The 23,983-nt window shown below is 37.2% G+C and overlaps 1 protein-coding gene across 5 annotated transcripts in view; it reads right to left on the reverse strand.

Moving 5' to 3' along the window:
• Positions 1–23,983, reverse strand: part of tmcc2 (transmembrane and coiled-coil domain family 2) — a 127,867-nt gene that overhangs the window by 83,340 nt on the left and 20,544 nt on the right. For 4 of the 5 annotated variants that reach the window (XR_011358504.1, XM_069941992.1, XM_069941993.1 and 1 more), the window contains exon 3: positions 20,236–20,760. The exons of the other annotated variant lie outside the window; for it this stretch is intronic. Coding sequence is in view for 3 of the 4 variants with exons in the window: in XM_069941992.1 (XP_069798093.1) it covers positions 20,236–20,760 (525 nt within the window). In the remaining variant the exon portion in view is untranslated. The remainder of the gene's footprint in view (positions 1–20,235; positions 20,761–23,983) is intronic. 5 annotated transcript variants of the gene reach the window in all.

Here is a 23,983-nt window from a genome sequence, read left to right on the forward strand (position 1 = left end):
ACATGACCAGGAAATGAAGGAGATGTGGGTGAAGGCTGAGTTGATAGTGGTGGAGGGGAAGCCATGTTTGTGGAAGAAAGCAAACATTGTGGAAGATCTGGATTGGAAGATCTCGTCTTGGGAACTGCTCCCCATCCACCTTATGAAGCCCCCATAAAATCTTATATTCAAATAAGCTCACCCCTCATTCTTCTAAACTTTGGGAAATACTGGCCCAAAGTAATTAGCCTTTCCTGATGGGACAACCCTCTCATCTCAGGAATGAATCTGTGATTCTCATTTGTATTGCTTTTAATATTACATTATTTTGGTTCAGAAAAGGAACCAAAACTTTTGCAATATTCCAGATGAGGCCTCAGTAACAGAACACAGAATAGAAACTACCATTAGATTTTTATATTTTAACTGCTTTGCAACATTTGCCCATTTCCCCCACTTATTTCACCTACCTTTTACCTTTTTGCAACTTCTGCAAATCATTTGCAGTCTTTCTCTGTTAACATAATTATCAGCTTTGATTACTTTTCATGGATGTGATTACCCCAAAGAGGATGCAGACAAGATTCACCAGAATGTTGCCCAGATTGAAGGCCTTTCCTGATGGAGTGAAACTCAATAGTCTGGGCTATTTTCCCATCAAGCAAATCAGGCTAAGTGGTAACCTGATAGAGATGCAAGATTATGAGAGGTACAGAGAGAGAATTTAGTCAAAATATTTTTTTCTCAGAGTAGGTTCTCCGACATAGAGAAGGCCACAAAGGGAGCACCGGATGCAGCAAGTCAGTCCGTAGATATACAAGTGAAGTGTGGCTTCATTTGAAAGGTCAGTTTGAGGACCCAGACCGTAGTGAGGGAGGAGGTGTGGGCGCAAGGACGAGACGACATAAATTTAGGGTGAGAGAAAGGCATTTTAAAGGGGATCTGAGGGACATTTTCTTTTTAAAATACAGAGTGGTTGGTATTCAGAACAAAATGCTAGAGGAGATGGTGAAATAAGATACAATTACTGAGTTTAACTGGACTAGACAACAAAGCATGAAGGATAGTCCTAAAATCTGACAAATGGTTTGAATGTAGATAATTCAACATAGAAATAGTGGGTTGAATGGCCCATTTCCATACTATGTCTCTCTGATTCGAATGGTGGCTGAGTAGGGCCCATCACAGAATGTGACAACCTTTGGGCAATCACCACAGAAATATTTCAAAACGATCGTAGAAGTATTTTTTTGTAAATCTTAGAAAAATCAAGGACCGAAACAACTGGCAGTTCATTAAAAACAAGATAAGGTAAAATAAGGGAAATTAACCCCTGAACTGTACTGACCTTTTCAATCAAGATCAGTAATCCCCATAGTGAACATTCTAAAAGTCATTGCATATGCTGATGACCATACAGCCGAGGAGCTGAATATAAAGTACATCTCACCCTTCAGCCCAAGACTGTTTAACAACTCAGCTCAGATGATTGTAATTCTCTTCTCTTAAATCAAGTCAGCATCCAGATCTGATTGTTCTCAATTTCTATATTCAAAAAAATAAGAAAACTGTAAATGTTCTGAATACTTTTGAGGTTTATAGTGAACCGGTGTGGACTCGAAAGGCTGACCTGGCCTGTTTCCGCTCTCGAAATGGTTATATGGAGTTATCACATTATGTCTTGGACTGCAAATATTAGCGCACCTTGTACTGCAGACATCACTATATTGATCAAGAATACATCCCAAAATTACAGGTACAAATTTAAAAGATTACTAATTTAAACACAATACTCTCGAGACTGTTTTAATTCTATCCTTATTCAAACTAATGGTCTTGTGGTAAGAGATTAAAACCTGGTGAACTCACTTAATGGAACAATTCATCAACACAATGGACACAATGACAGATATTCAACAAATATGACTCAAGTTTAAATAGATTCATAATTAAAATTGAGGGCACAAAAAAATAAGTCATGGTCCATAGTAAGGCTCCTCAAGAGACCAACCAAAACCAAAATTCTGCTCCTGGAACTATCTTGTTGCCATCCTTCACCATGTGCTCTGAAAAGCTCCTTCCTGGCTGCCTCTTCAATGTAACTCAATACTTCAAGAAAGAGAAGACAATATCCAGCAGGTCAAGAAGCATCTCCAGAGAGAGAAAAGCAGTTAATATTTAACGATCTTTGATCAGAACTGAAGTTAAAAACACATTTGAAATCAGGCACAGAGGTACTCATGGAAAGTTTCAAATAACAGAAAGAAGGAGCAACAACATAACAATGGGAACTATGGTGGGAGACAAAAAGTAGACAATGTTAGGACAAGAAAGGTATTAAGATACAGCCAAGACTCAAAATCAAAAAGAAAATCATTCAATTTAATACTTCATCCACAATGTTCCCAAGTAGCGCATTGAAACACAAGATTATATATCTTGAGTATCCCTTGAATTTTGATTACAACATCCAAGAACAATAATAAAGGGATCTTTGGGCTGGAGAATAATATCTGCTCATACCATTTCACATCTTAAAAGCAGTACACTTTTGCAGAATATTCCATTTTCTAAGAACACAACTCTCCTCAACAACCCCTCCCCCAACACCCAGTAATGCAGGTTCAAGTTGATATTGGGACATAACACCAAAGGTTTAGTCAAGGAAGAACATTGAAAAACTGAAGATGTCACAAAAACTCTGGGGTGAATTTCCAAGGGGTTGGGTGTTAAACGCTCAAGGAACATATAGTAATAGTGGGGAAATTAATTCTGAGGGCAATCAAGGTGTCAGAATTGGAATGGAAGGGCTTTCTGAAATTTACAGGGTTAAAAGATCACACAGTTAGCATAGCCAGGTTCATATCCAGCACTGTATGTAAGGAGTTTGTACATTCTCCCCAATTAAGACTGGACAAGAGGAAAATCAAGTTAATTTTAAATTGCAAAGAAGCTGGAGGGGGAATGCATCAGACAAAATGAAACCTCTTTCTGACAGGATGACTCTGGAGTCTAAGGTGTAATCTTAATTACTGGATTAAGCTGCCAATTGGAGGGAGGTAGAAAATGGAACAAAAGGCACATTATAAGCATTGCTACAGAGTCAGAATATACCAAAATTAACTCCAAAAAGGTACAGAATGTAGGGCTGTGGACTTGTATAGTAGATCAGGTCTATGGACAGGAATAAATTGAGACAACAACAGATAAATGACAAAAGATATGCCAGTTTTGAAGCAGACAAAAGAAGCAAATACCAAAAATTATTGAACTTTAAAAGTCCAGAGGGACCAGATAGAAGACCAAGTGCTGCTTTTCAAGCTGACATTGGACACCTTTATAAAAGCACAGAAGGTGGAGTGAACATCACCCGATCTGCATTAGAGTTCTCCAATTGGAGGAGACCTCATTGTGAACACTTAGTACAGTGCAAAAAAAAATGTAAGGTTCACCCAGAAGAATTGTTTCAGTCCTGGATAGTGGGAAGAGTTGAAATGGACAAAATTACATTACCAGCAGTTGTCTGGAAAAGAGCCTGAAGGACAGTAGTTAATTGAAAAAGGAAAATGGATGAGGACTTGGAAAATTGTGAAACGGAAGGAAGGGGAAAATATGTCTATTGGTAACATATTGCCAAAATTGCAATATGTGATCCACTGAATGCAGGTGCAAGTGAAGTTTAAGATGAAAGGAGAACTCCATCCTTGCTCTTAAGTTGAGAGGAGCTGACAATGGAAGCACAGGAAATAAATGAGATGCTGTCAGGTGCTCTGTCCAAAAAGGTATAGGAGAAACCACTGTTCATTGACACAAAAGACATTTCAGAGATAACTTCGTAAAAATTCCTGTTGTCTGACCAAATGCAATGGAAATGGATGGATGTGGGGGATGGAATAGTGACCACAGAGGAGGCAAAGTGGGAAAAAGTAGAGTTGAGATAGCTGCAGGATTCTCTGAGCTTACAAAGATCTTGCATCACTACCTAGAGAGGGCAAATGGAAACTCATGTCAAGAACAGCAGAATTTGGATGACCTTGATTATGGTGAGAATGTGTCCTTTGACGAGCCAAGAGAGGTAACACAAATCTCGGTTTCAAGAGCAGTGCTTATGGAATTAGGCAATATTGCAGTATTCCAGTGACAGCAAGGATATCATTTTGATATGCACGTCGAGGGGAAATGTGACACCAAGGTTGAAAAATGTGTCATTTAGTTTTGACGCGTTCCAGAGATAAAATCAGAATTAACCTCTCGTGGAAGTTGCAAGCAAGAAATACTCAATATGACAGATGTTTAGTTGGGAGATTGCTCTTCAAAGATCTTGAATGATTTAAAGGGAGGCTTGAGAAATGCTGATAGCTTGAGAGAACATGTATTTTTTTGTGAGGAAGCAAATACAAAATAGAGGCAAACTGTTCTTATGGAGAATGATCTGTTCATAATATTAACACAGGAACAAGAAAGGAAATCATATCTTATGTGTACAGACAATAGAAGAAGAAATTTGAGTTCAAGGACAATACGAGCTCATAGAAGCGTGAAAGAGATTTCAGTGAGTTAAGAAAAAGGGGGTTTGAGTTGAAGGCGAGGTTAAGTTTGAGCCAGTAATTAGGAGATATGGAAGACAGAGATGGATAACTGAAGGGCCCCAATCTGAGTGCCAAAGCTCAGTAACTCCTTTCATTCAACCTGCTGAGCTACAATCACTGGAGTCTGAGGTGAACACAGCAGAGAAAAGACCTGTCTGATTATGTGAAAAGTGAAGCAGGAGGAATTTTGTAACCATAGAAGTAAATGAAGTTTAAACTTATCTCCAAATTCTGAAATTTAAATGACCAAAAGTGACTGCAAATTTTCAACAACTTTAATCTCTTTTCCACAAGATTTAGACAAGATATTAATTAATGGTTTTTCACCTCTTAAATAAATCTTATTCATACAACACTCCTGAATATACAAGTACTTAATATCAATTGGACCTCTCTTAAATAAATCTTATTCGTACAACAGTCCTGAATTCTTTTTTTTTCTTTTTCTTCTTTCTTCTTTGGCTTGGCTTCGCGGACGAAGATTTATGGAGGGGTAAATGTCCACGTCAGCTGCAGGCTCGTTTGTGGCTGACAAGTCCGATGCGGGACAGGCAGGCACGGTTGCAGCAGTTTCATGCACTCATGCACTCCTGAATATACAAGTACTTAATATCAATTGGACCTCTCAACAAACTGTTCTTCAATAAATCAAAATTGCAGTTTTCTAACTTTTTAAAAAATACTTCAAATTCTAACTTAAAAATAAGGTGCACACTAAAACATGGTTAACACAAAAGAACCGGAGAAATTCACACATCATCCAGTGGAAGCTAAGGGTAACCAATGGTTCGGGCCTGAGCCCTTCTAAAAGACACCTTGCAAAATGCTCAGGCCCGAAGCATTGGTTATCCTTAGCTTCTAATCGATGCCGCGTGACTTGCTGATTCTCCAGTAACTTTTGTGCATTCTATTAAAGTCACAGAATCTGCAAACTTTTACCTGTTTAACGGTAAACAGAAACATTTTCGCATTGCATGACTTATTGAGGCTTTTAAGTTCAAGCTTTTATCTCCAGCAACTTAGTTTTTCATCTTACACTACAAACAAAGGACAGCTAATAGCAAATGCCCTTTTGGATAACTTTCAATAAAAACATGACAGTCTGTCACATGATTGAGTGTGGTTAATTAGCCTCCTTCTCTATTGCATCCTAATCCTATGACCTTTCATCATCACTGCCCCTCATCACCAGAACGTAGTCCATAATTTTCTGTCAACTACTTGATTTGCCAAATATGTCCGTCCCCCCCATTCCCCCCATTTTGAAACTTGAAGAGCACAAACAGAATAATGAACTTCAATAATCTGGTTTCACAGTTGAGCTTGACCAAATCTTTGTTGGTTGATTACCAAACTCCAGCCACCAGAGGCAACATGACATGAATGAGTCAGAGGCAAAAGTTTCCTGTCTCCAGTATCAAATGCCCATGACCTCAATGAAATTATTATAGATGTGGAAATATTCCATCAATAAAATTATTAGGCAGTTGATAGTAAGGGTTAAGCAGTTGATAGTTGATAGTAAGGGTTAAGCAGTTGATAGTTGATAGTAAGGGTTAAGCAGCATTTAAATATTTATGGTCTTCAAAGTTCAAATTTATTGTCAGAGCACATACATGACATCACATACAACCCTGAGATTCTTTTTCTTGGAGGCCAGGAAGAACTTCTTTATAGTAACTGTACTCAAGAAAACGATATGCATACAAAAGTGAGAAATGTAAAGAAAAATGTTATGTAAACAAGCTTTGTTATACAGCAAAAAATAATGTGCAAAGCAAGAGTCCATAAATGAAACTCAGATTGAGTTTGTAGTTTAGGAGACTGATGGTGGAGGGGTAGCAATTTTTCCTGAATCTGATGGCAGCAGCAATAACAGAGAATATTCTGGATGATGTGGATCCTTGATGACTGCAGGCTGTCCTGCAGAGACATTGATGCCCTCACACCAAGTCGTGATGCAGCTGGTCAGTACACTTTCCATTATACATCTGCCACGGTTTCTGATGTCCTACTGAACCTCTATAAATACCTGAGAAAATGGAGGCACTGACATGCTTTCTTCATGATGTCATTTGTATATTGGATCCAGGAAAGGTCCTCTGAGATAGTGACTCTTAGAGATCTACATTTGCATTTGCACACCCTCTCCACCTCTGATCCCCCAATGATCACTGGATTGTACACCTCTGGTTTTTTCTTCCTGAATTCTACAATCAGCTCTTTGGTTTTGGTGACATTGAGTACAAGGTTGTTGTTGGTGCACCATTCAGCCAAGTTTTCAATCTCCCTCCTGTATGCTAACTCATCACCATTTTTTATACAGCCCACTAGCACCGTAGCATCAACAAATTTGTTGATGATATTGTCGTACAGAGCTACACATTCATAGGTGTAAAGTGAGTAGAGTGGGGGTGCAGCCCTGCTGTGCTGATAGAGATTGTTGTCAAGATGTTCTTGCCAATCCACACTGATTGGGGTCTGGAGGTGAGGAAATTCAAGACCCAATTCCACAGTGTGGTGCCGATGTCCAGGTCTTGGAGTTTGTTGATCAGTTTGAGGGGGTGATGATGTCAAATGCCGAACTGTCCAAGAAGTCCCCGATTTCCAACTGTAATTGGGACCGATGGGTTACTCATAACTCAGATTGGTTGTAACTCGGGGAGCTCAGGCTGCTATCAGGAGTGGGGAACTAGGGCTGCCAACGGGAGCAGGGACCACAGTATATAGTACTTTTAATGCAAAATATGTACTTGTACAATAGTTTTAATAGAGATTTCTTTTAACAAAATTTTGTTGTATGTACGGGTGGACTACCTGCAGTCTTGAGCAAACGTTGGTTGGTCAGGCAGCATCCATGGGTACAAATAGAAAGTCAACCTTTCAGGTCAGGGCTATTGTTCAAGATGTTGGTATCCTGGATTGCACACAATACCACTATGAACAAGGCAAACACAAATAAATAAGAAATGAAAAAACAGAAAATGTTAGAAACATTTAGCCTCAATCAAAAGTGGAAAATATAAACAAACAATTAGAGATAATACATAAGTTGGGAAAAAGGGATGGGTGGAAGAAAAGTATTTCTCCGAGAGGTTGAAGGATTGTTATAATCCAGATTTGGCTTTGTGCATGTTACATGCACAAAGGGGTCTGGATATGCCGACCATGCTACACAATACAAACAAAAAGGAAAAGCTGAGTCAAATACTCACAGGCAAAAATTGCAATTTCTCATACAAAGAAGTAAGTTGACATTACCCAAAGTCAAAGAATTCAACATTGAATCCTACAGGCTGCAATATGCCAAGACAGAAGATGACATGATATTCCTTGATTGGATTGGATTGCATTGGATTTCTTTGTGTAGAAATGAGTGGGCTTAGATAGAAAGGCCAGAGTGGAAGTAAGATGATTCAGTAGCAGACAACCACTCCCACAGTTGTATTTATTTAGTAAGTTTTTGGACATACACCCTTCCAGCCCACGCTGCCCAATTACACCCAATTGACTTGCAATTCCTGTACATTCCAGGGCGGCACAGTTGTATGACACCGTTGCAGCACCAGCGACTGAGGTTTGAATCTGGCGCTGTCTGAAAGTAGTGGGTTTCATCTGGTTTCCTCCTATACTTCAAAGTGTCATACAACTGTGCCGCCCTGGTATAGAACTCTGCAAATGTTTTAAACTTTAAACAAAGTTTCAAATTTTAAACTTTCCAACATTCAAGCCAACATTATAATAACAACAACTTTAAATCTGCACTAACTATAAAAGCTGCTTAAGTTATTGACGACATCAGCACACCACTTGAAACCCCACCCATATTACTTTCCTGAACTTATATTTAGCAATTGTCAATTGTTATTTACAAGAAAAATTTTTACTCTCTAGTGGATCATAAATAGCTGTACATCCTATTGTACACAAGGACAGAAAAACAACACCCTTGAATTCCAGTGAATATTTTTAGTTAGTCTGAATACAAATTAATCCAAATATATTACACAAACCATTAATGCTAATTAGGTATAAAAGAAACAAATTAAAGCCTACATGTTTAACTTTGAAAGATTTTGCTTTCTACAAATAGCTTCATTTGCCCTTCCATGACCAAGGACACGCTCCAACATTTGGGCATGGTCTACAGTATGCAAGTTAAGCCCAACTTTCATTTGAGTTTGAAATGTTTGAACTAATTTTTAAAAAACAGCCTGTATTTGCTGCGTCACAGAAGAAAGAGCACACAACTTTTTGCTTGCAACCACCTTAAAAAGTTTTTTGAAAATGACATGTACAAAATACTGTTCAGAATTTTAACTTTTTACCCAAAACACTGACAATAAAATGCAGTGCTAAATCTAAGCTTGTGTTTCTAAACAAATGAGATAGTATACTTTTGAATGATAATTTCATTTGTTGGGAGATGTTGAAATGAAACACTATTCGACATGAATATAACTGAGCATTTGTTTGAATATGTTACATTTTTCCCTTGAGGCTCTTCAGGTCAGGCTGTAATTATTCCAAGCAGAATTTTAAATTTTTTTTAGATATATAGCACAGCAAAAAGCCTGCACCACCCAAATACGCTCAAGTCACCAATTTTCCTACTAACCCCAGATGTCTTTGGAATGTGGGAGGAAATCTGAACACCCAGAAGAAATCCACGCAATCACAAGGAAGAACATAGAAACTCCCAGGTGGCTGGCACAGTAATTAATGTTACATTAACTGCAAGGCTAACCATGAATTATCTGCCACATTCATCGTGTTTCGCTTCATTTTATTAACTTAAATAAAGAACTAAACGTTTCTCTGAAGCAAGGTATCTGTCAAAGTGTACATATACATTAGTCATTCTTATTCCAAATAAGAAAGGAAGATTATATACATTTTGAACACCCAAGTGCCCATGATTGAGAATAAAGCTTTACCTCTTGTGCCTAAACAAGAATCGATCGTTAAAATTGTTTCTCATCAAATCAACAATCGTGCAACTTCTTGATGAGAGCAGAACATTACAAAATTTCAAACACTCTGCTCTGTGAATCCCTTTCCTATTTTGAACACAAGAAATCAAGTAAATAGTAGGTCATTCATCCCCTCAAGTCTGTACCACAATATGATTGTGGTCAACTTTCCTGTGTCTAAAATCTTCCTGTGACAAATTCACTTAGGCCAGATTGCTTCTTTCAGCCTCCTCTTTAAATTCCTCCATTGATCAAGCTTCCACAACTCTCCAGGACCAAATATTCCAGAGATTCACAAGGCTCTCCAAGATTAAATTTCTACAAACCTCAGTTTAAAATATCCACCCTTTTACCTTGTTTGAGATTCTACCACTCACGGAAGTGTGTTTACATCTACTCTATCATGAAACATACAAACTACCCAAGTTTATTTCTGTGGGACAAACAGGTTAGTGACATTATTGCCATAATAACAGATTCACAAAACCTTCATACTAAAAATTTCTCAGCACTTTTACTAAACAATACAATTTGAACAGAAGATAACATTTGGTCAAAAAGGTAGTTTTCATACAGCCAAGGCACAGATGCAAATGGTGGGTCAATTAAAATCAAGGACAGACGAGTTGGAAAGTTGTGAAATGGAACAGAACGGCAAGAAAGAGATGAGGAAGGCTCTGGGTGGATTTGAAAGTAACAGTGGACAATTATTCGACCATGGCTTTGAAGAATCAGAGGCCAATGGCGGGTCAGCCCTCACGGGGATGAAAAGAATTTGACAGCCAGCAAACTTCTGCAAAAGCACAAGCATTATGGCAAGATTAGCCAAGATAAATAAATGGCAAGGTAAAAAGATATCATAATCTAACTCGACTCCAACCTGTAGTTTTAATTGCTCACAAACCATCATTTCTATCTTGAACACCAATTCGTTCGGTCACACTTAAAAAAATAAGTGTAATTAGGAGGAACGAGCTCATGGGCTGAAAGAGCCTGTTCCTGTGCTGTATGTCCAAATTTAAAATTAAAAAAATAATTCCCTCTAAACTAATGATCACACAGCAAGTTTGGCTTCAATGCAATCTATAAATCTGCTGACTCCACCCTTGTCAAAAAAAAAGCAGGAAATGATGAGTCAGAATATAGGATGGAGAAAATGGGTTATGCGGTACCAGAATAATTATCAGCACCAATGTGATCAAGGAGCTTATTGTGGACTCAAGGAAGGCGAAGCTAAGGGAACATGCACCTGTCTTCATTGACAGGATGGCAGCGTACAGACAGAGTTATTAACTTAAAGCTCCTGGTGTCCAAATATCAGGGCCAGAATATCAAGAAGCCACATCAATGGTTTTAGTCGAAGAAACCTGAAGAAATTTGGCATAACACAAAATATTATATCGTACTACTCCAGCTATTTTGTAGAAACTATGCTGACTGGCTGCATGACAGTCTGGTTGGAAACTCAAGTGCCCAGGAACACAAAAGGTTGAAGTGGTATACCCAGCAAAGTCCACCAAGGGTACCAACTTCCTGCACAATGCCTATGCGAGGTTCTGCCTCAAGAAAGCAGCCATCATGAAGGATTTCTATCACTCCCATCACATGCTTTCACACAGCTACCTTCGGCCAAAAGGGAAAGAAGTCTGGCACCTCTAGGTTCAAAACAGTTTTTTTCTCTCCCAACAACGACCAGGCCTGGCACATTCTTGCACCACACCCAACACTCTTCAGGATCACCAAAGAAGTGTCTGCAGTAAAAGTGACATCACATTTTTTGCATGAATTGCATTGGTGACTACATATTGATTCTTTTATATTCATCTTTTTCTGTCATTATGATGATTTAATATATACATTGTTTGTTGGTGTATTTTACATACCCATAAAGCTGCAGCATGAATCCCAGTGCATTTGTCAATTCTAACTTGTATATGAGAAAATAAAGGTAACGGTTCCATTATTGTCACATAATACCACATTTAGAATGTAACATACCTTTGTCTATCGTCAGGAAGACAGAGTTGCCACTTTATCCAGTGCCCCTCAGAGAAATAAGGCCCCAGCGACAAACAAACTCACAACCCCTGGTTTACAAAGCCGGTGCTCAAACCACTGAGCTATCGAACATTAAATATTTTTAGACTTTCAAAATTCTATGTTCAAGTTTATGGATAGTAGTCCAAAGGAGGAAGCTCAGGTCTAATGGATGAAGGTGCAACAACTTGTGTTTTGTACTATTTATTTGGTCCTCAGTCTAATCACTGGTAAAAGTGGACAATCTGATGTCTGGTGGACTTGAATGAAACTGAGCAAAGAACAGAGTTCCTTCAACAAGCAAATTACCATAGATGCTGGAAATGAAAATGCTGAAGATGCGAAGGAGACCGAGCAAATGTGATGTCACTTTTATTGCAACAGCAACAAAAGCAGAATGAACATTTTTATCAAAGACCTTTCAGCAGATCTGTCTTGGTTCCATTTAAGGATCAAAGGCTTCCTGTTGCAATGTTTATCACCAGTTTTCTCAATCACAAACACTATATAACAGCATCTCTCAATAATTGGAGGTGGCACAATATTTGGGTAACACGGCCAGGGAAAGTGGGGAGGATGCAAAGTCACCACTATGATTGTCGCAGTCAGCACATATCTTCTCAATCCCGTCAAATTAATATTTAAAAAGTCTAAAATTCTTGTTTCTCATCATTGTTATTCGACTTTCTCGAACAAAGCAGAGAGCATCAAGGGCAAGAGAGAGAGAGAAAAAAAAACGGATCGTCTTTGCCATGAAAGCCTTTCTCTTAGAAATAGCTGCTATCAATCCAGGCTAATAATAATAACCATTCAGTCAAAGTACTTGAGGTGTCAGCAATTTCCCAGCACAAATCAAAGTAGGATGTAATGGCACCATAGGATTAAAATGAGAGATTCCAAGCAGCCTCTTAATGAGGAAACCAGGTCCCAAGTGGCCATTGGTGGGTGCTGGAGTAAGTCATACCAGAAACATACGAGTCAATAATTCCCATTCAATCTTTTCCAAAGATTTTAAAAATAAACTAAAAGAAATTCCCCAGACCGAAAATTCATCTACAAATTTCTATATTTTGATTAAAATAGAAGAATTTTTGTTTCTAATCTCCAGTCAATTTGCATGAGATTAGACATCAATACAAGTCCTGCAGGATAGTTATTTTACCTTGTGCAAATAATTCTAGAGATCACTATATTAGATATATTGAACATCATTAGATGTTCTTCCAGAACTCTATATCTACGTTACTTCACTTAGCAGTATGCCTAGATGTGCAATATTGTCCACTGTGGACAAAACTCCAAAAACCTTGCTGTGTGAAGTGCATTCCGATAATTTCTGCAGAAAGGCAAGACTATGGTTTCAAACTATCAGCAGATTTAAAACTGGCTATTTGAACTTTTCTTCATGAAAAAAGTCTTAACAAACCCAGTTAACACATTAACCTTAATTCAAGCACCAACTCTACATGATTTGACAAGAGAATACATTTTATAACTGATGCATTTTCCAAAGAAGAATATTCACAAAAGATTTGCCTTTAATGGACTGTTATGAATAGAATTTTAAAAAGTCACAATATGCAATTTATGGAACTGCAGGTACAAACTTGATTTCCCCATTTTTTTTAAATTATCAAGCAATGTTTGTATGGCAAGATTCAAATCTTTCACTAGTTGTCCAAGCATTTGAAAAGAATAAATAAATATAAATTTTATTTACAGCAGTAGAAGCAATCAGCTTCTTATTGTTGGAAGGCAAAAACTATTTCTATCGAAATTCTTAACTTTTTCCTACTTGTTCACAAATTGCCAAAATTGAGAAGTCCCAAGATTTCCTGAAAATTACATGCAAACCATGATTCATTATTGCACTGTAATACTCCTTCAAATGCCGAGTCACCTCTGACGGAAATACTAAGATCCGTATTCAGCCTAGTACTATTTTTTCCTGACTGGTTTAAAGTCACAAACAGACACAGAAGCTAGGTTCACACTCCTGGCAAGAGAGGTTTCACTAGCAACCTTATAGCTGTTGTCATACCCACGCTCCTGTTCGGCTCCGAATCATGGGTCCTCTACCGGCATCACCTACGGCTCCTAGAACGCTTCCATCAGCGTTGTCTCTGCTCCATCCTCAACATCCATTGGATTGACTTCATCACCAACATCGAAGTACTCGAGCTGGCAGAGTCCACAAGCATCGAATCCACGCTGCTGAAGACCCAATTGTGCTGGGTGGGTCACGTCTCCAGAGTGGAGGACCATCGCCTTCCCAAGATCGTGTTCTATGGCGAGCTCTCCACTGGCCACTGAGACAGAGGTGCACCAAAGAAGAGGTACAAGGACTGCCTAAAGAAATCTCTTGGTGCCTGCCCCATTGACCACCGCCAGTGGGCTGATCTCGCCTCCAACCGTGCATCTTGGCGCTTCACAGTTCGGTGGGCAGCAACCTCCTTTGAAGAAGACCGCAGAGCCCACCTCACTGACAAAAGACAAAGGAGGAAAAACCCAACACCCAATCCCAACCCACCAATTTTCCCTTGCAACCACTGCAACCGTGTCTCCCTGTCCCGCATCGGACTTGTCAGTCACCAACGAGCCTGCAGCAGACGTGAACATACCCCTCCATAAATCTTCGTCCGCGAAGCCAAGCCAAAGAAATAGCTTTAAAAATCAAATTAATATTGTATGAAAAATGTTGACTTCACATTCTTCTTTCATTGGTAAGCACAATATGATTCTATTTCTAATACAATTTATTTGGGCTCCTAATAGTTTAAAGTATTTATGATCTTCCACACCACAACCAACAGCCCTCTAACCTCGACACTCAACTATTGTAGAGATGCTGTCCCACCCAAACACAATTTCATCGAAAGGCTAATTTTCCATTTAAACCGATAACAATATAAGTTGGTGCAGCAGCAAATTCTGCAAAATTCATCCTGTACTTGAGGACCTCTTCTCATTCATTTCAGTGAAATAATTGTTCCTTTGCTCCACATGCCAAATGTGTTATTTATAATTCAGTGCAGTGAGTTCCAATTAGTCCAGAATTTAGACAAGCTAAATAGTGAAAAGGAACTGGTAGTGGAATTTTGATCATCTTATAATCATATTCAATAGTCAGCCTACTAACAAACAAACAAAAATAACTCGGAACCAGGTAAAAATTGGACTGAAGCCAGGAAAATTACCTTCAGAAACTATAGCAAAGAAAATTTTCCACGGCTCTTCAATCTCAAATTGAACTTTGTTTCTCTCATAACAAGAGTTACACAGGCAACCTGACAAAACAAGTCAATTTGATTCTTAATAAGGTACACCATTAGATTTTTTTTTACCCATTAAGTTTAATTGGCTTGGCAGCAATTCAAACAGAACCACAACTGGATTTATTCTGGAAATGGCCTGAAAGAATTTTTAAGACATTGCCAGACAAGATCCTTGCATCAGGAGTTATTGGCAATATCACAATAAACCCAAGACGGCAGCAATAATAGACGGTTTGAACATACATAGAGGACAACGCAAATACAAGACTCACAAATTAAAAATGTTCTGTCTGATACATTTTAATGGATAAAGGAAGTTTTCCATTGAAACCTTTAATCAGGCAATGAATGTAGAAAATCATATGTATTGAGTACTCAAAAACCATGGGAAGATGGATTTGAACAACTTAAATCAAAGGTTAACCCTCGTATATCTTAAATATGGGTTCCATGTTCTTAAAAAAAAAACATGTTGCAATAATTTCGGTTTGGTTTACTAAATCCTTTCAACTGCTGATCTGTATGAACCTTATGTGCAAAAGGTTCTATTGTAGCCGATTGCTATAAAGAAACACACAAACTCTCAGTGTGGGAGGTTAAGATCGGAGATTTATTGAGGCTGGAAAGGGTCCTTTTATACAGATGGAGTTCCCGCCGTTTGTTTGATTGGCTGACATCAGGCTCATGAATAACAATAGTAGGCAGGAACATTCTTGCATTCTTGTGAATACCCTTCTTCCCCAGCCTGTTATTGATCTGTCAGTATCTCCAGCTTTCAACCACACCAGTTCACTGTGTTAAGGGACATGTTATTGTGTATGATGCTGCTGTTTACTACCGTGCGTACAGTACGATGTGCCAGCTCGATCTCCGCAGTGGCAGGCCACCACACTATAGGCAAAGCAAACAAAGCTAGATATAAAGGACATCCCTGTCTACTTGATCTAGTCAAGTTGAATGATTTATATATCAGTCCATTAGTTACTACTTTAACCTTACGATTTTTATAAAAGAACTTTAATCCAATTTAGAAAATTTGATCCAAAACCAAACTTTCTCAAAACTTACGCAAATAAAAAAAATCCCATTCTAATCTATCTAAAGCTTTTTCTGCATCTAAAGCTACTGCTATACTTCAGTCCTTTTTTCTTTTGTGCTAAATGAATTATACTTTATAACCTTACTATATTTTCAGACTTTTGTCTATTTTTAACAAAACCTGTTTGATCCATATTTATTAATTCAGGAAGATAATCATTAATTCTATTTGCTAATACCTTTGCTATAATTTTATAATCAACATTTAACAATGAAATAGGTCTATATGAATCTGGTTTTAATGGATCTCTTTTTTTTTGGAATAACCATAATTATCACTGTTGAAAAAGTTTCTGGAAGATTATGCAATTTGAAAGCTCATTCTATTACTTTCATAAAGGAATTATTAAATTTTTAAATTATTTATAAAATTCAACTGGAAATCCATCTTCTCCAGAAGATTTATTATTTGGTTAAACAATTAAGCACATCATAAACTTCTTGTTCAATAAAAAAGTCTAAATTGTCTTTACCTACTTCAGTTAGTGTCAGTAGTATCATTTGTGACAAACAGTCATCATTAAACATTTAATCTTGCAACAATTCAGATGGATATAATTTTTCATAGAATTCCTTTAAAGTTTCATTTATTTCTTGTGGTTTAAATGTCACTTCATTATTATTTTGTTGTATTGCATTAATATTTGTTCTAGGTCTTCTGCTTTTAATTGCCAAGCTAAAACTTTGTGATCTTTCTCCTAATTCATAATATTTCTATTAAGATTGGAGTATAATTTTCTCTGTTCCATAAGTAAGCAATGCATTATATTGTAATTTCTTATTAAACATCTATATTTATTCTCTGATGATGATTTTTAATTTATTTTTTTCAATACTTGTTTCTTTTTCTAATTTATCTCTATAGTCCTTTTTACTTCTTGAAGAATATCTCAAAATTTGTCCTCGTATGTAAGCTTTTTACACATCCCAAATAAACTTATCTCCTGTTGAATATAAATTTGTATAACAAAACAATTCTAAATGTTGTCCTATAAAAGTACAAAAATCTTGCTTTTTCAATAATAAAGAATTTAATCTCCACCTATATACTGGCTGTTGTTTATCAGCAGATTCCAATTCAATCAACAATGGAGAATGATCAGATAATATTCTTGTTTTGTACTCAATATTCAAAACTCTGGTTTTGAGCCGAAAGCAAAAAAAAAAAATCAATTCTTGAATCTATTAGAATAAAAAGAATAATCTATCTCTAGGATGTATCCTTCTCCATATATCAATAAAGTTTAAATCCTTCATTAAATATAATACTTTTAGCTGCCTTAGATTTAACTATTATTCTTGATGATTCATCTAATAAAGGATCCAAACAAAAATTAAAATCTCCTCCAACTAAAATATTTTCATGAACATCTGCCAAATTCAAAAAAGTATCTATATTTGGTGCTTATATATTTAACAAAATTTATTCCTCTGTAAACATTTGACAATTTACCAGGTCTGTAATCACATTTTGAATCTTAACTGGTAGATATTTCTTTAATAAAATTGCTACTCATCTAGCCTTAGAATTAAATGAAGAAAAAAACTACTTGATCTATCCAATCTCTTAATTTTAAATGTTCTTTTTCAGTTAAATGAGTGTCTTGCAAAAAAACAATTTCAACTCCCAATTTCTTAATAAGACAAAATTTTCTTTCTCTTAATTTTTTTGTTAATCCTATTAATATTAAAATTAATAACCTTAATTGCTTTATTCATTTTCATGAATTATAAAATTTATAAAATTCCTTTCCACTACTCCTATGCAGGAAGAATTCCCATAAAATAATTTGTTCCTGAACACCATCATCTGCAATCTAAAAACATCAAGATTATTCAAATTAAATACATTATACATATTTACTAAAAAAAAGAATACAAAGCAATAAATTGTTCCCCAAGTGCTAAAAAAAAATCTAGCACAACCTTCTCCCATTTTATGGGTCAAGGCCAAACTACAAAAATACATGTGGCTGCCAGAAAACAAACAACCACATCACTTGACCCCCACTGGGGGAAAAAAACATTTTATCTCACCAAAAATTCCATCCAATATTGAAATTCTTTATCCATCAAAGAAAAGAAAAAAAGGGGGGAAATAACACCCCCTCTCTCCATACATCAAATTCAATGAAACAAATCAGTACCTCTGTCACATGAATTTTAGACAAATTCTGAGCACACTCTTCGGCTTGTACATAGTTTTTGTAAAAAACATATTCTGTTGACCTGGTACAAATATTTTCAAAGTAGCTGGACAACAAAACAAATCTATAACCTTTATCATATTGAACTTTCTCAATTGGATTAAATTCCCTCATTTTCTTTAATAGAACTTGTCTCAAATCAGGATTTTTAAAATATCTTATCCCCTTCATAGCTCAAAGGACCATATTCTCTACCTCTTCTCATCGCCAAACCTCGAAGCCTCTCTATCCTGGTAATTGAAATATCTAACCAGGATAGATCAAGGTTTCTGTCCTGGACCCGGTTTTGGTCTCAAAGCTCCATGAGCTCTCTCAATTAAAATCTTGTCCTCAAAATGTTCTTCTCCAAGTATCTTTGTTATCCATTCTTGAAAAAAAATCACATCTTCTCCTTCTTTACCTTCAGACATTCTCACTATTTTAACATTATTTCTGCTACTATAATTTTCCAGAATATCAACTTTTTCCAATAATTTTCCATTCATCGAATTCAAACTGGTCGTCGAATCTTCAGACATATTAGACCTCTCTTCAATATGTGGTACTTTTTGAACATCTTGGGTCTTATTTTCCAACTTATCAACTCTCTGTGAGACGTTATCACTTTTAAAGCATTATCCACTTTAACTGTCAAATCTTTCTTAACTTCTGTAGTCAGCAATTTAAAATTATTTTCCAAAGTTAAAGTCCATCTTTTTGTCTCAATCTTGTCCATTTATTTCATACAAATCTTTCCTCTTCTGAACTTATTCACTGTCATATTATTCTGAGGCCTCTTCCACTGGAGATATAGCTCCTTGTTCGAGATGCTGGACTGCCCCTTTAAGAGACCTATATTTTTCTTTCTGTACTGCACATGACCAATTTCTCGCATATGCGCGATACAGTTTTAACTGAAGCCGCCAAGAAGGCTCCGGAGGAAGGTCCCTCACCAGGGTCTTCACCAGTGGATCTGGAGAGAACTTCAGTGGCCTGCTTCATTGACAAGGTAGGCCCAACGTCCTCCTCCTTCTTCTCCTCCTCCTCTGATTTTTTGGTAGGTGTTAATTTTGGACATTTAGACGACTTTTTTTTGTTAATCACCTTAAATTAACTTTACAGTAATTTTTATATAAAAAAACTTTTAATATGGACTTTTTTAAAAAATTAATCCCATGAGAGCTGTTAGGGTGCATGCTGCTTCTCATGGCATCACATGATGTTCCCCAATTATCCAAAGTGTTGAGTAAAATGTTTAAAAGAAAGGTTGATGGGCATGTTCAAGAGAGAATAATGGGAGTGGAACTAATGCCATTGCTTCCTGCAAGCATTGAGCTAAAAGGTCTTCAGAGTCTTTGTAATTATCTGGTGAAAGAATGCTTTTTTTTCCCTTCAAGGATGAGATAAGGAATACAAATAGATTTTTTTTGAATTTACTCAGTGAAGGCAGGACCTAGAAGGCTTAAAGTTAAAATCGAGCAGGGAACAGCAATCATATGCTCATGGGTAACATCTTGGTAACCACCTCGCTTATTTGCACTTACCAAGACCATTGTTATTCATGAACTGGAAGCAGTTATGGAGCAGCCAGAAGATTAAACAAGAGCATCCAAGGATTATGACAAAAGAAAACGAAAAACCCAAGCCTCAAAAGATTTCAACGAGCAATTACTTAAAGATAAATGAAATTACAATGCAAACGGAAAAGAGAGTAAAGCAATCATAACTACTAAACATCACCAACCCAAAATTATAACTTAAGATTGGCTTTCTACAGATACTACTAGACCAATATATTTTAAATGATGAACAAACCACAAATGTTTTAATTATGGAGAACAAATGATTGAAAGTCATTTTCCTTGGAAAATTTTGCAAACATTTACACGACAGTTAATTCTTATTCCAGTTACTATCACGCCCCATTCCAACCTCACTCATTCAAGAAAATGGTGAACCACAACAACATTGATACAAAAGATACAATACTAGGCAGGGGAACAGACTGGTAATCATTTTGACACTCTCCCCCCCCCCCCCCCCCCCCAAAAACACGTCAGCTGCACTTTGTGAAATTGCAGGACAAAAAAGTCTTTACCTTGTCGGTGATCCTTTCTGACTCTTCACCTGCTAGATGTACAATGCTAATTTCTCCAGCATTAAGAGAGGTGTCCGTAGTGGATGACGACCTGGGCCTATATTGATGCTGTTGTAGGATTGCAGTCAGTGAACTGTCCTGAGGTGCTTTGCGCACAAGATGTGGACTCCCTTTCTGGGCTTCACTTGATCCACTTTTTGTTCTCCTGCTGCTGGTATGGAGACTTGCTCCTCTCTTGATGGATGGCCGAGCCCGGATCTGCTGCAACACTCTGTTGAAGGCTGTGGGACGAGCAGGAAGATCGTGAAGGGACACAGCATAGGACACGCGGTGCATCTCAGGAGAGCGCTCCTTTTCATCGGCAGAGTCATGATCTGAGTGGCCACAGGGTTGATAGTGGAATTGAGACGAGTCCTGCATACTCTGATCACGCTCCCGAGACCGCTTTCGATGATGGAAAAGCTGCTTCAAACCATGTCCAAACATACCACCTGAACCACCACCTTCGGATAGTTGCTGGATTTTCTTAAACATAGAAAGAAAATGTCATAATTAGATTGCTTTCTTCAAGATTTATTTTCTCTTCATGATTCCGCATAACCTTCTTCAATGATCTAACAAGCAGTCACATGACCAGCTTTCATCTACTGGCATTTTGGTCAATTAAAAAAAAACATATGGACTTGTTTCAGAAAACAAAAACAAATGCTGGAGAAACTCAGCAAGGTCAAGATGCATAACCAACATTTCCAGCTTGAGCCCTTCATCAAAGTATCTATAATCCTTCATACATACATTGATGAAGGGCTCAAGCCAGAAATGTTGGTTATGTTTCTCTCTTTGCTTTATCAAGTACGTTGTCTGGCCAGCTGAGTTTCTCCAGCATTGTTTTTACTTCAACCACAGTGTGTCTGCAGACTTTTGTGTTTTACTTTCATTTCAGAAAAAAAATGATTTTGTTTCAGTCCACATAACCATATAACCATTTACGGAGTGGAAACAGGCCATGTTGGCCTTTTGAGACCGCACCGGTTCACTGATTTTGTGTGCCCTCTTCAGGCAATGGTCCCGATGGGTTTGGCCCTCGAATTCCAATTTCAGTGGCTTACACTTCTAGAGTCGATGCCTATTTTATCCTCATCATTCCAATTTTTTGTAATGTGCCAGTATCTGACAGTACATTGGGAATTTGTCATAGCAGAACCCTCACACAGAGGTTTTGTTTCATATGGATGGCCATATGGATGGCCAGAGGTACAGCCAATTTCCACCATAAAGGGAAAGGAACAGAGTACAAGTTCTGTTAAAAGTGTTGAATGTTTAAAGCATCACAAGGGGTAAAACAGTGCAAAATTTTAAATGTAAAAACCACTACATGAAGGAGTTTCAAGCAACAGAAGGCAGCAGAATCTCGAAGCTAAACACACTCAGCTGGCTGAACTCAACAGATCAAGTCATACATAGTCCAGTACTTTCGCTTTTTCCTCAGGCCTGAAACTTTGGTTGCTTATCATAACCACCAATGACTTTCCTGACCTGATGAGTTCCTCCAGCATTTGTGTTTTTACCCAAGGATTATTCATGTTTTAACCAAATCCATTTTTACCCTTCTAAATTCAAGCAGATGAAAGCGTGACTTACTGAATGATCAATGAACCAAAGACATTGCCTTTCGTGCACTATTTTTACTGATTTTTGTCAGGTGGTTTATTTAAATGCTTGCATGGCGAAGGTGCTACAAAATAATAAATTTTGTGACTCGTTCATGACAATAAATTCATGTACTTGGACACTCCCATCAACTCAGACCTTTGCAATATTTTAACCACTTAAATGTCCTTTATTTTTTCTGCTAAAAGGGACAATCTAAATTTTCCTACATTACACTGCATTTTCAAGAAGTCTGATGAGCAAACTATTGAAATTAAAAAATACACTTCACTTATCTGTTGGTCACAACCACTTCTCTTCCAAGAATATCTAATCTGAAATTCTAATTTAATCTCCAACAGAATTTCCAACCATCTTCCTGGTCTTCTCTGTCTCTGTTTTTGATCATCTATCCACATCCTTTGCAGCTTCCTTACGATTCCTCTTTGCACGCAGCAAGGCTTGGACAACATCTGATAAGCAGCTAGACGAGATGTTCTTCTCACAAGTGTCCCATCCAAACACAGGCTGCCATTTATTTTTATAAATGATTCAAACAGAAAATGAGCCAGGGAAATAAATAACAGAAAGTAACTTCATAATGAATGAATTAAATTGTGTATCCTTATACACAATAGCAGGTACAAGTAACATCGTGTAAACTAACAATTTACAGGGTGGTTGGAATAAAGGGTATTGAGCAAACTGTTGGAGCTCTTGACTGACAAGTGTGACTTCATCCAAGGGTCTTAAAAATAGCAAACAAAGCTATTTATGAAGAAGTTTCAATTTTTCAAAACTCAGTGATATTGGACTCATTCATTACATTGATTACTGGGGTTAGAATTGCTGTTTTCCATAAGTAAGAAACTACAGGCCATGTTTGCTTGATGGGAAAATAACAGAAACTGTCAGATATTAAATCAAGGCATTTGGGAAAAAAAATCAGTTATATGGAGAAGAAAAGAGCAAATTGTAATTATGTTCACTTTGACTTGAAAATTTTAAAAAAAAATCCTAATGAATAGGGATTAAGAATTCTGACAACCAGTGATCTGGTCCATGACTGCAGGTACAACATAAAACTAGATAAAATAATAGAATACGATTGTTTAGTGCTTTGTGGAATGGAATACAAAAGCAACAATGTTATGCTTCAGTTACACAAACCATAGGTAAGACCACCAACTGGAATGCCATGTCCATTTATTTCAGAAGGGATACCAACACAGCAACAGTTCCAAGAAAGCATACAATGTGAATAGCTGTAATGGTGAAATTGTCCCACTAAGCAAGATTAGAAAGGTTTAACTTTTACCAACTTAATTCTGGAGGAATGAGAGGGAACAGGATTGATACACAAAAGAAAGTTCACAGATTTAAATTGGGAGGGAAAGATTTAAAGGGGATTTGAAGGACAGAGAGTATGATGGGTGTGAGAGTATACTCCCACAGGGAATATGATGGGTGTATGTGACGAAGCTGCCAGAAGAGCTGGTAAAGGCAGATATAATCGCAATGCTGAAAGATATTAGAACAGGTACATGGAAAGGAAAGCTTTGGAGCAAAGAGGGCCAAATGCAGGCAAAAAGGATTATTGCAGATAGACGTCTTGAGTCCATTTCCATGCTGTACAACTCTTTCAATCTATTGATCCCACAGATTCTTACAGTGTGAATAATATTATTTCCTCTTGTAGAAAAATATTGTAATAGGTGTTTTGGTTTAAAAATTAATCACCAATTGACAGAAGAGAATGGGAATTCTTTCCTCTTGGAGCCTCCCAAATCCTTAGAATCTTCTTCTTCAAGCCCAACTATTTTTTTTTTTTAAATGTTTTAATTTTTAATTTTTCACACCATAAATCAAGTTAAAGCCCAACTATTTTTAAGGTAGAGATAGACAAATAGATACTTAATAAACAAGAGGTTGTAAGGTTACTCCAAATTGAAGAGAATATGGAATTGAAGTTAGTCAGATAAGATACAATTTTCCAAAATGATGGAGTAAGCCCAAGTGACCTACTGATAGCTTCAAATTCATATGTTTGAATGACCTTCACCATCAACTACTTTCTGCGAAAAATTTCACTGTGGCC

This window comes from Narcine bancroftii, chromosome 5 (assembly GCF_036971445.1).
Source record: "Narcine bancroftii isolate sNarBan1 chromosome 5, sNarBan1.hap1, whole genome shotgun sequence".
Lineage (NCBI taxonomy): Eukaryota > Metazoa > Chordata > Chondrichthyes > Torpediniformes > Narcinidae > Narcine > Narcine bancroftii.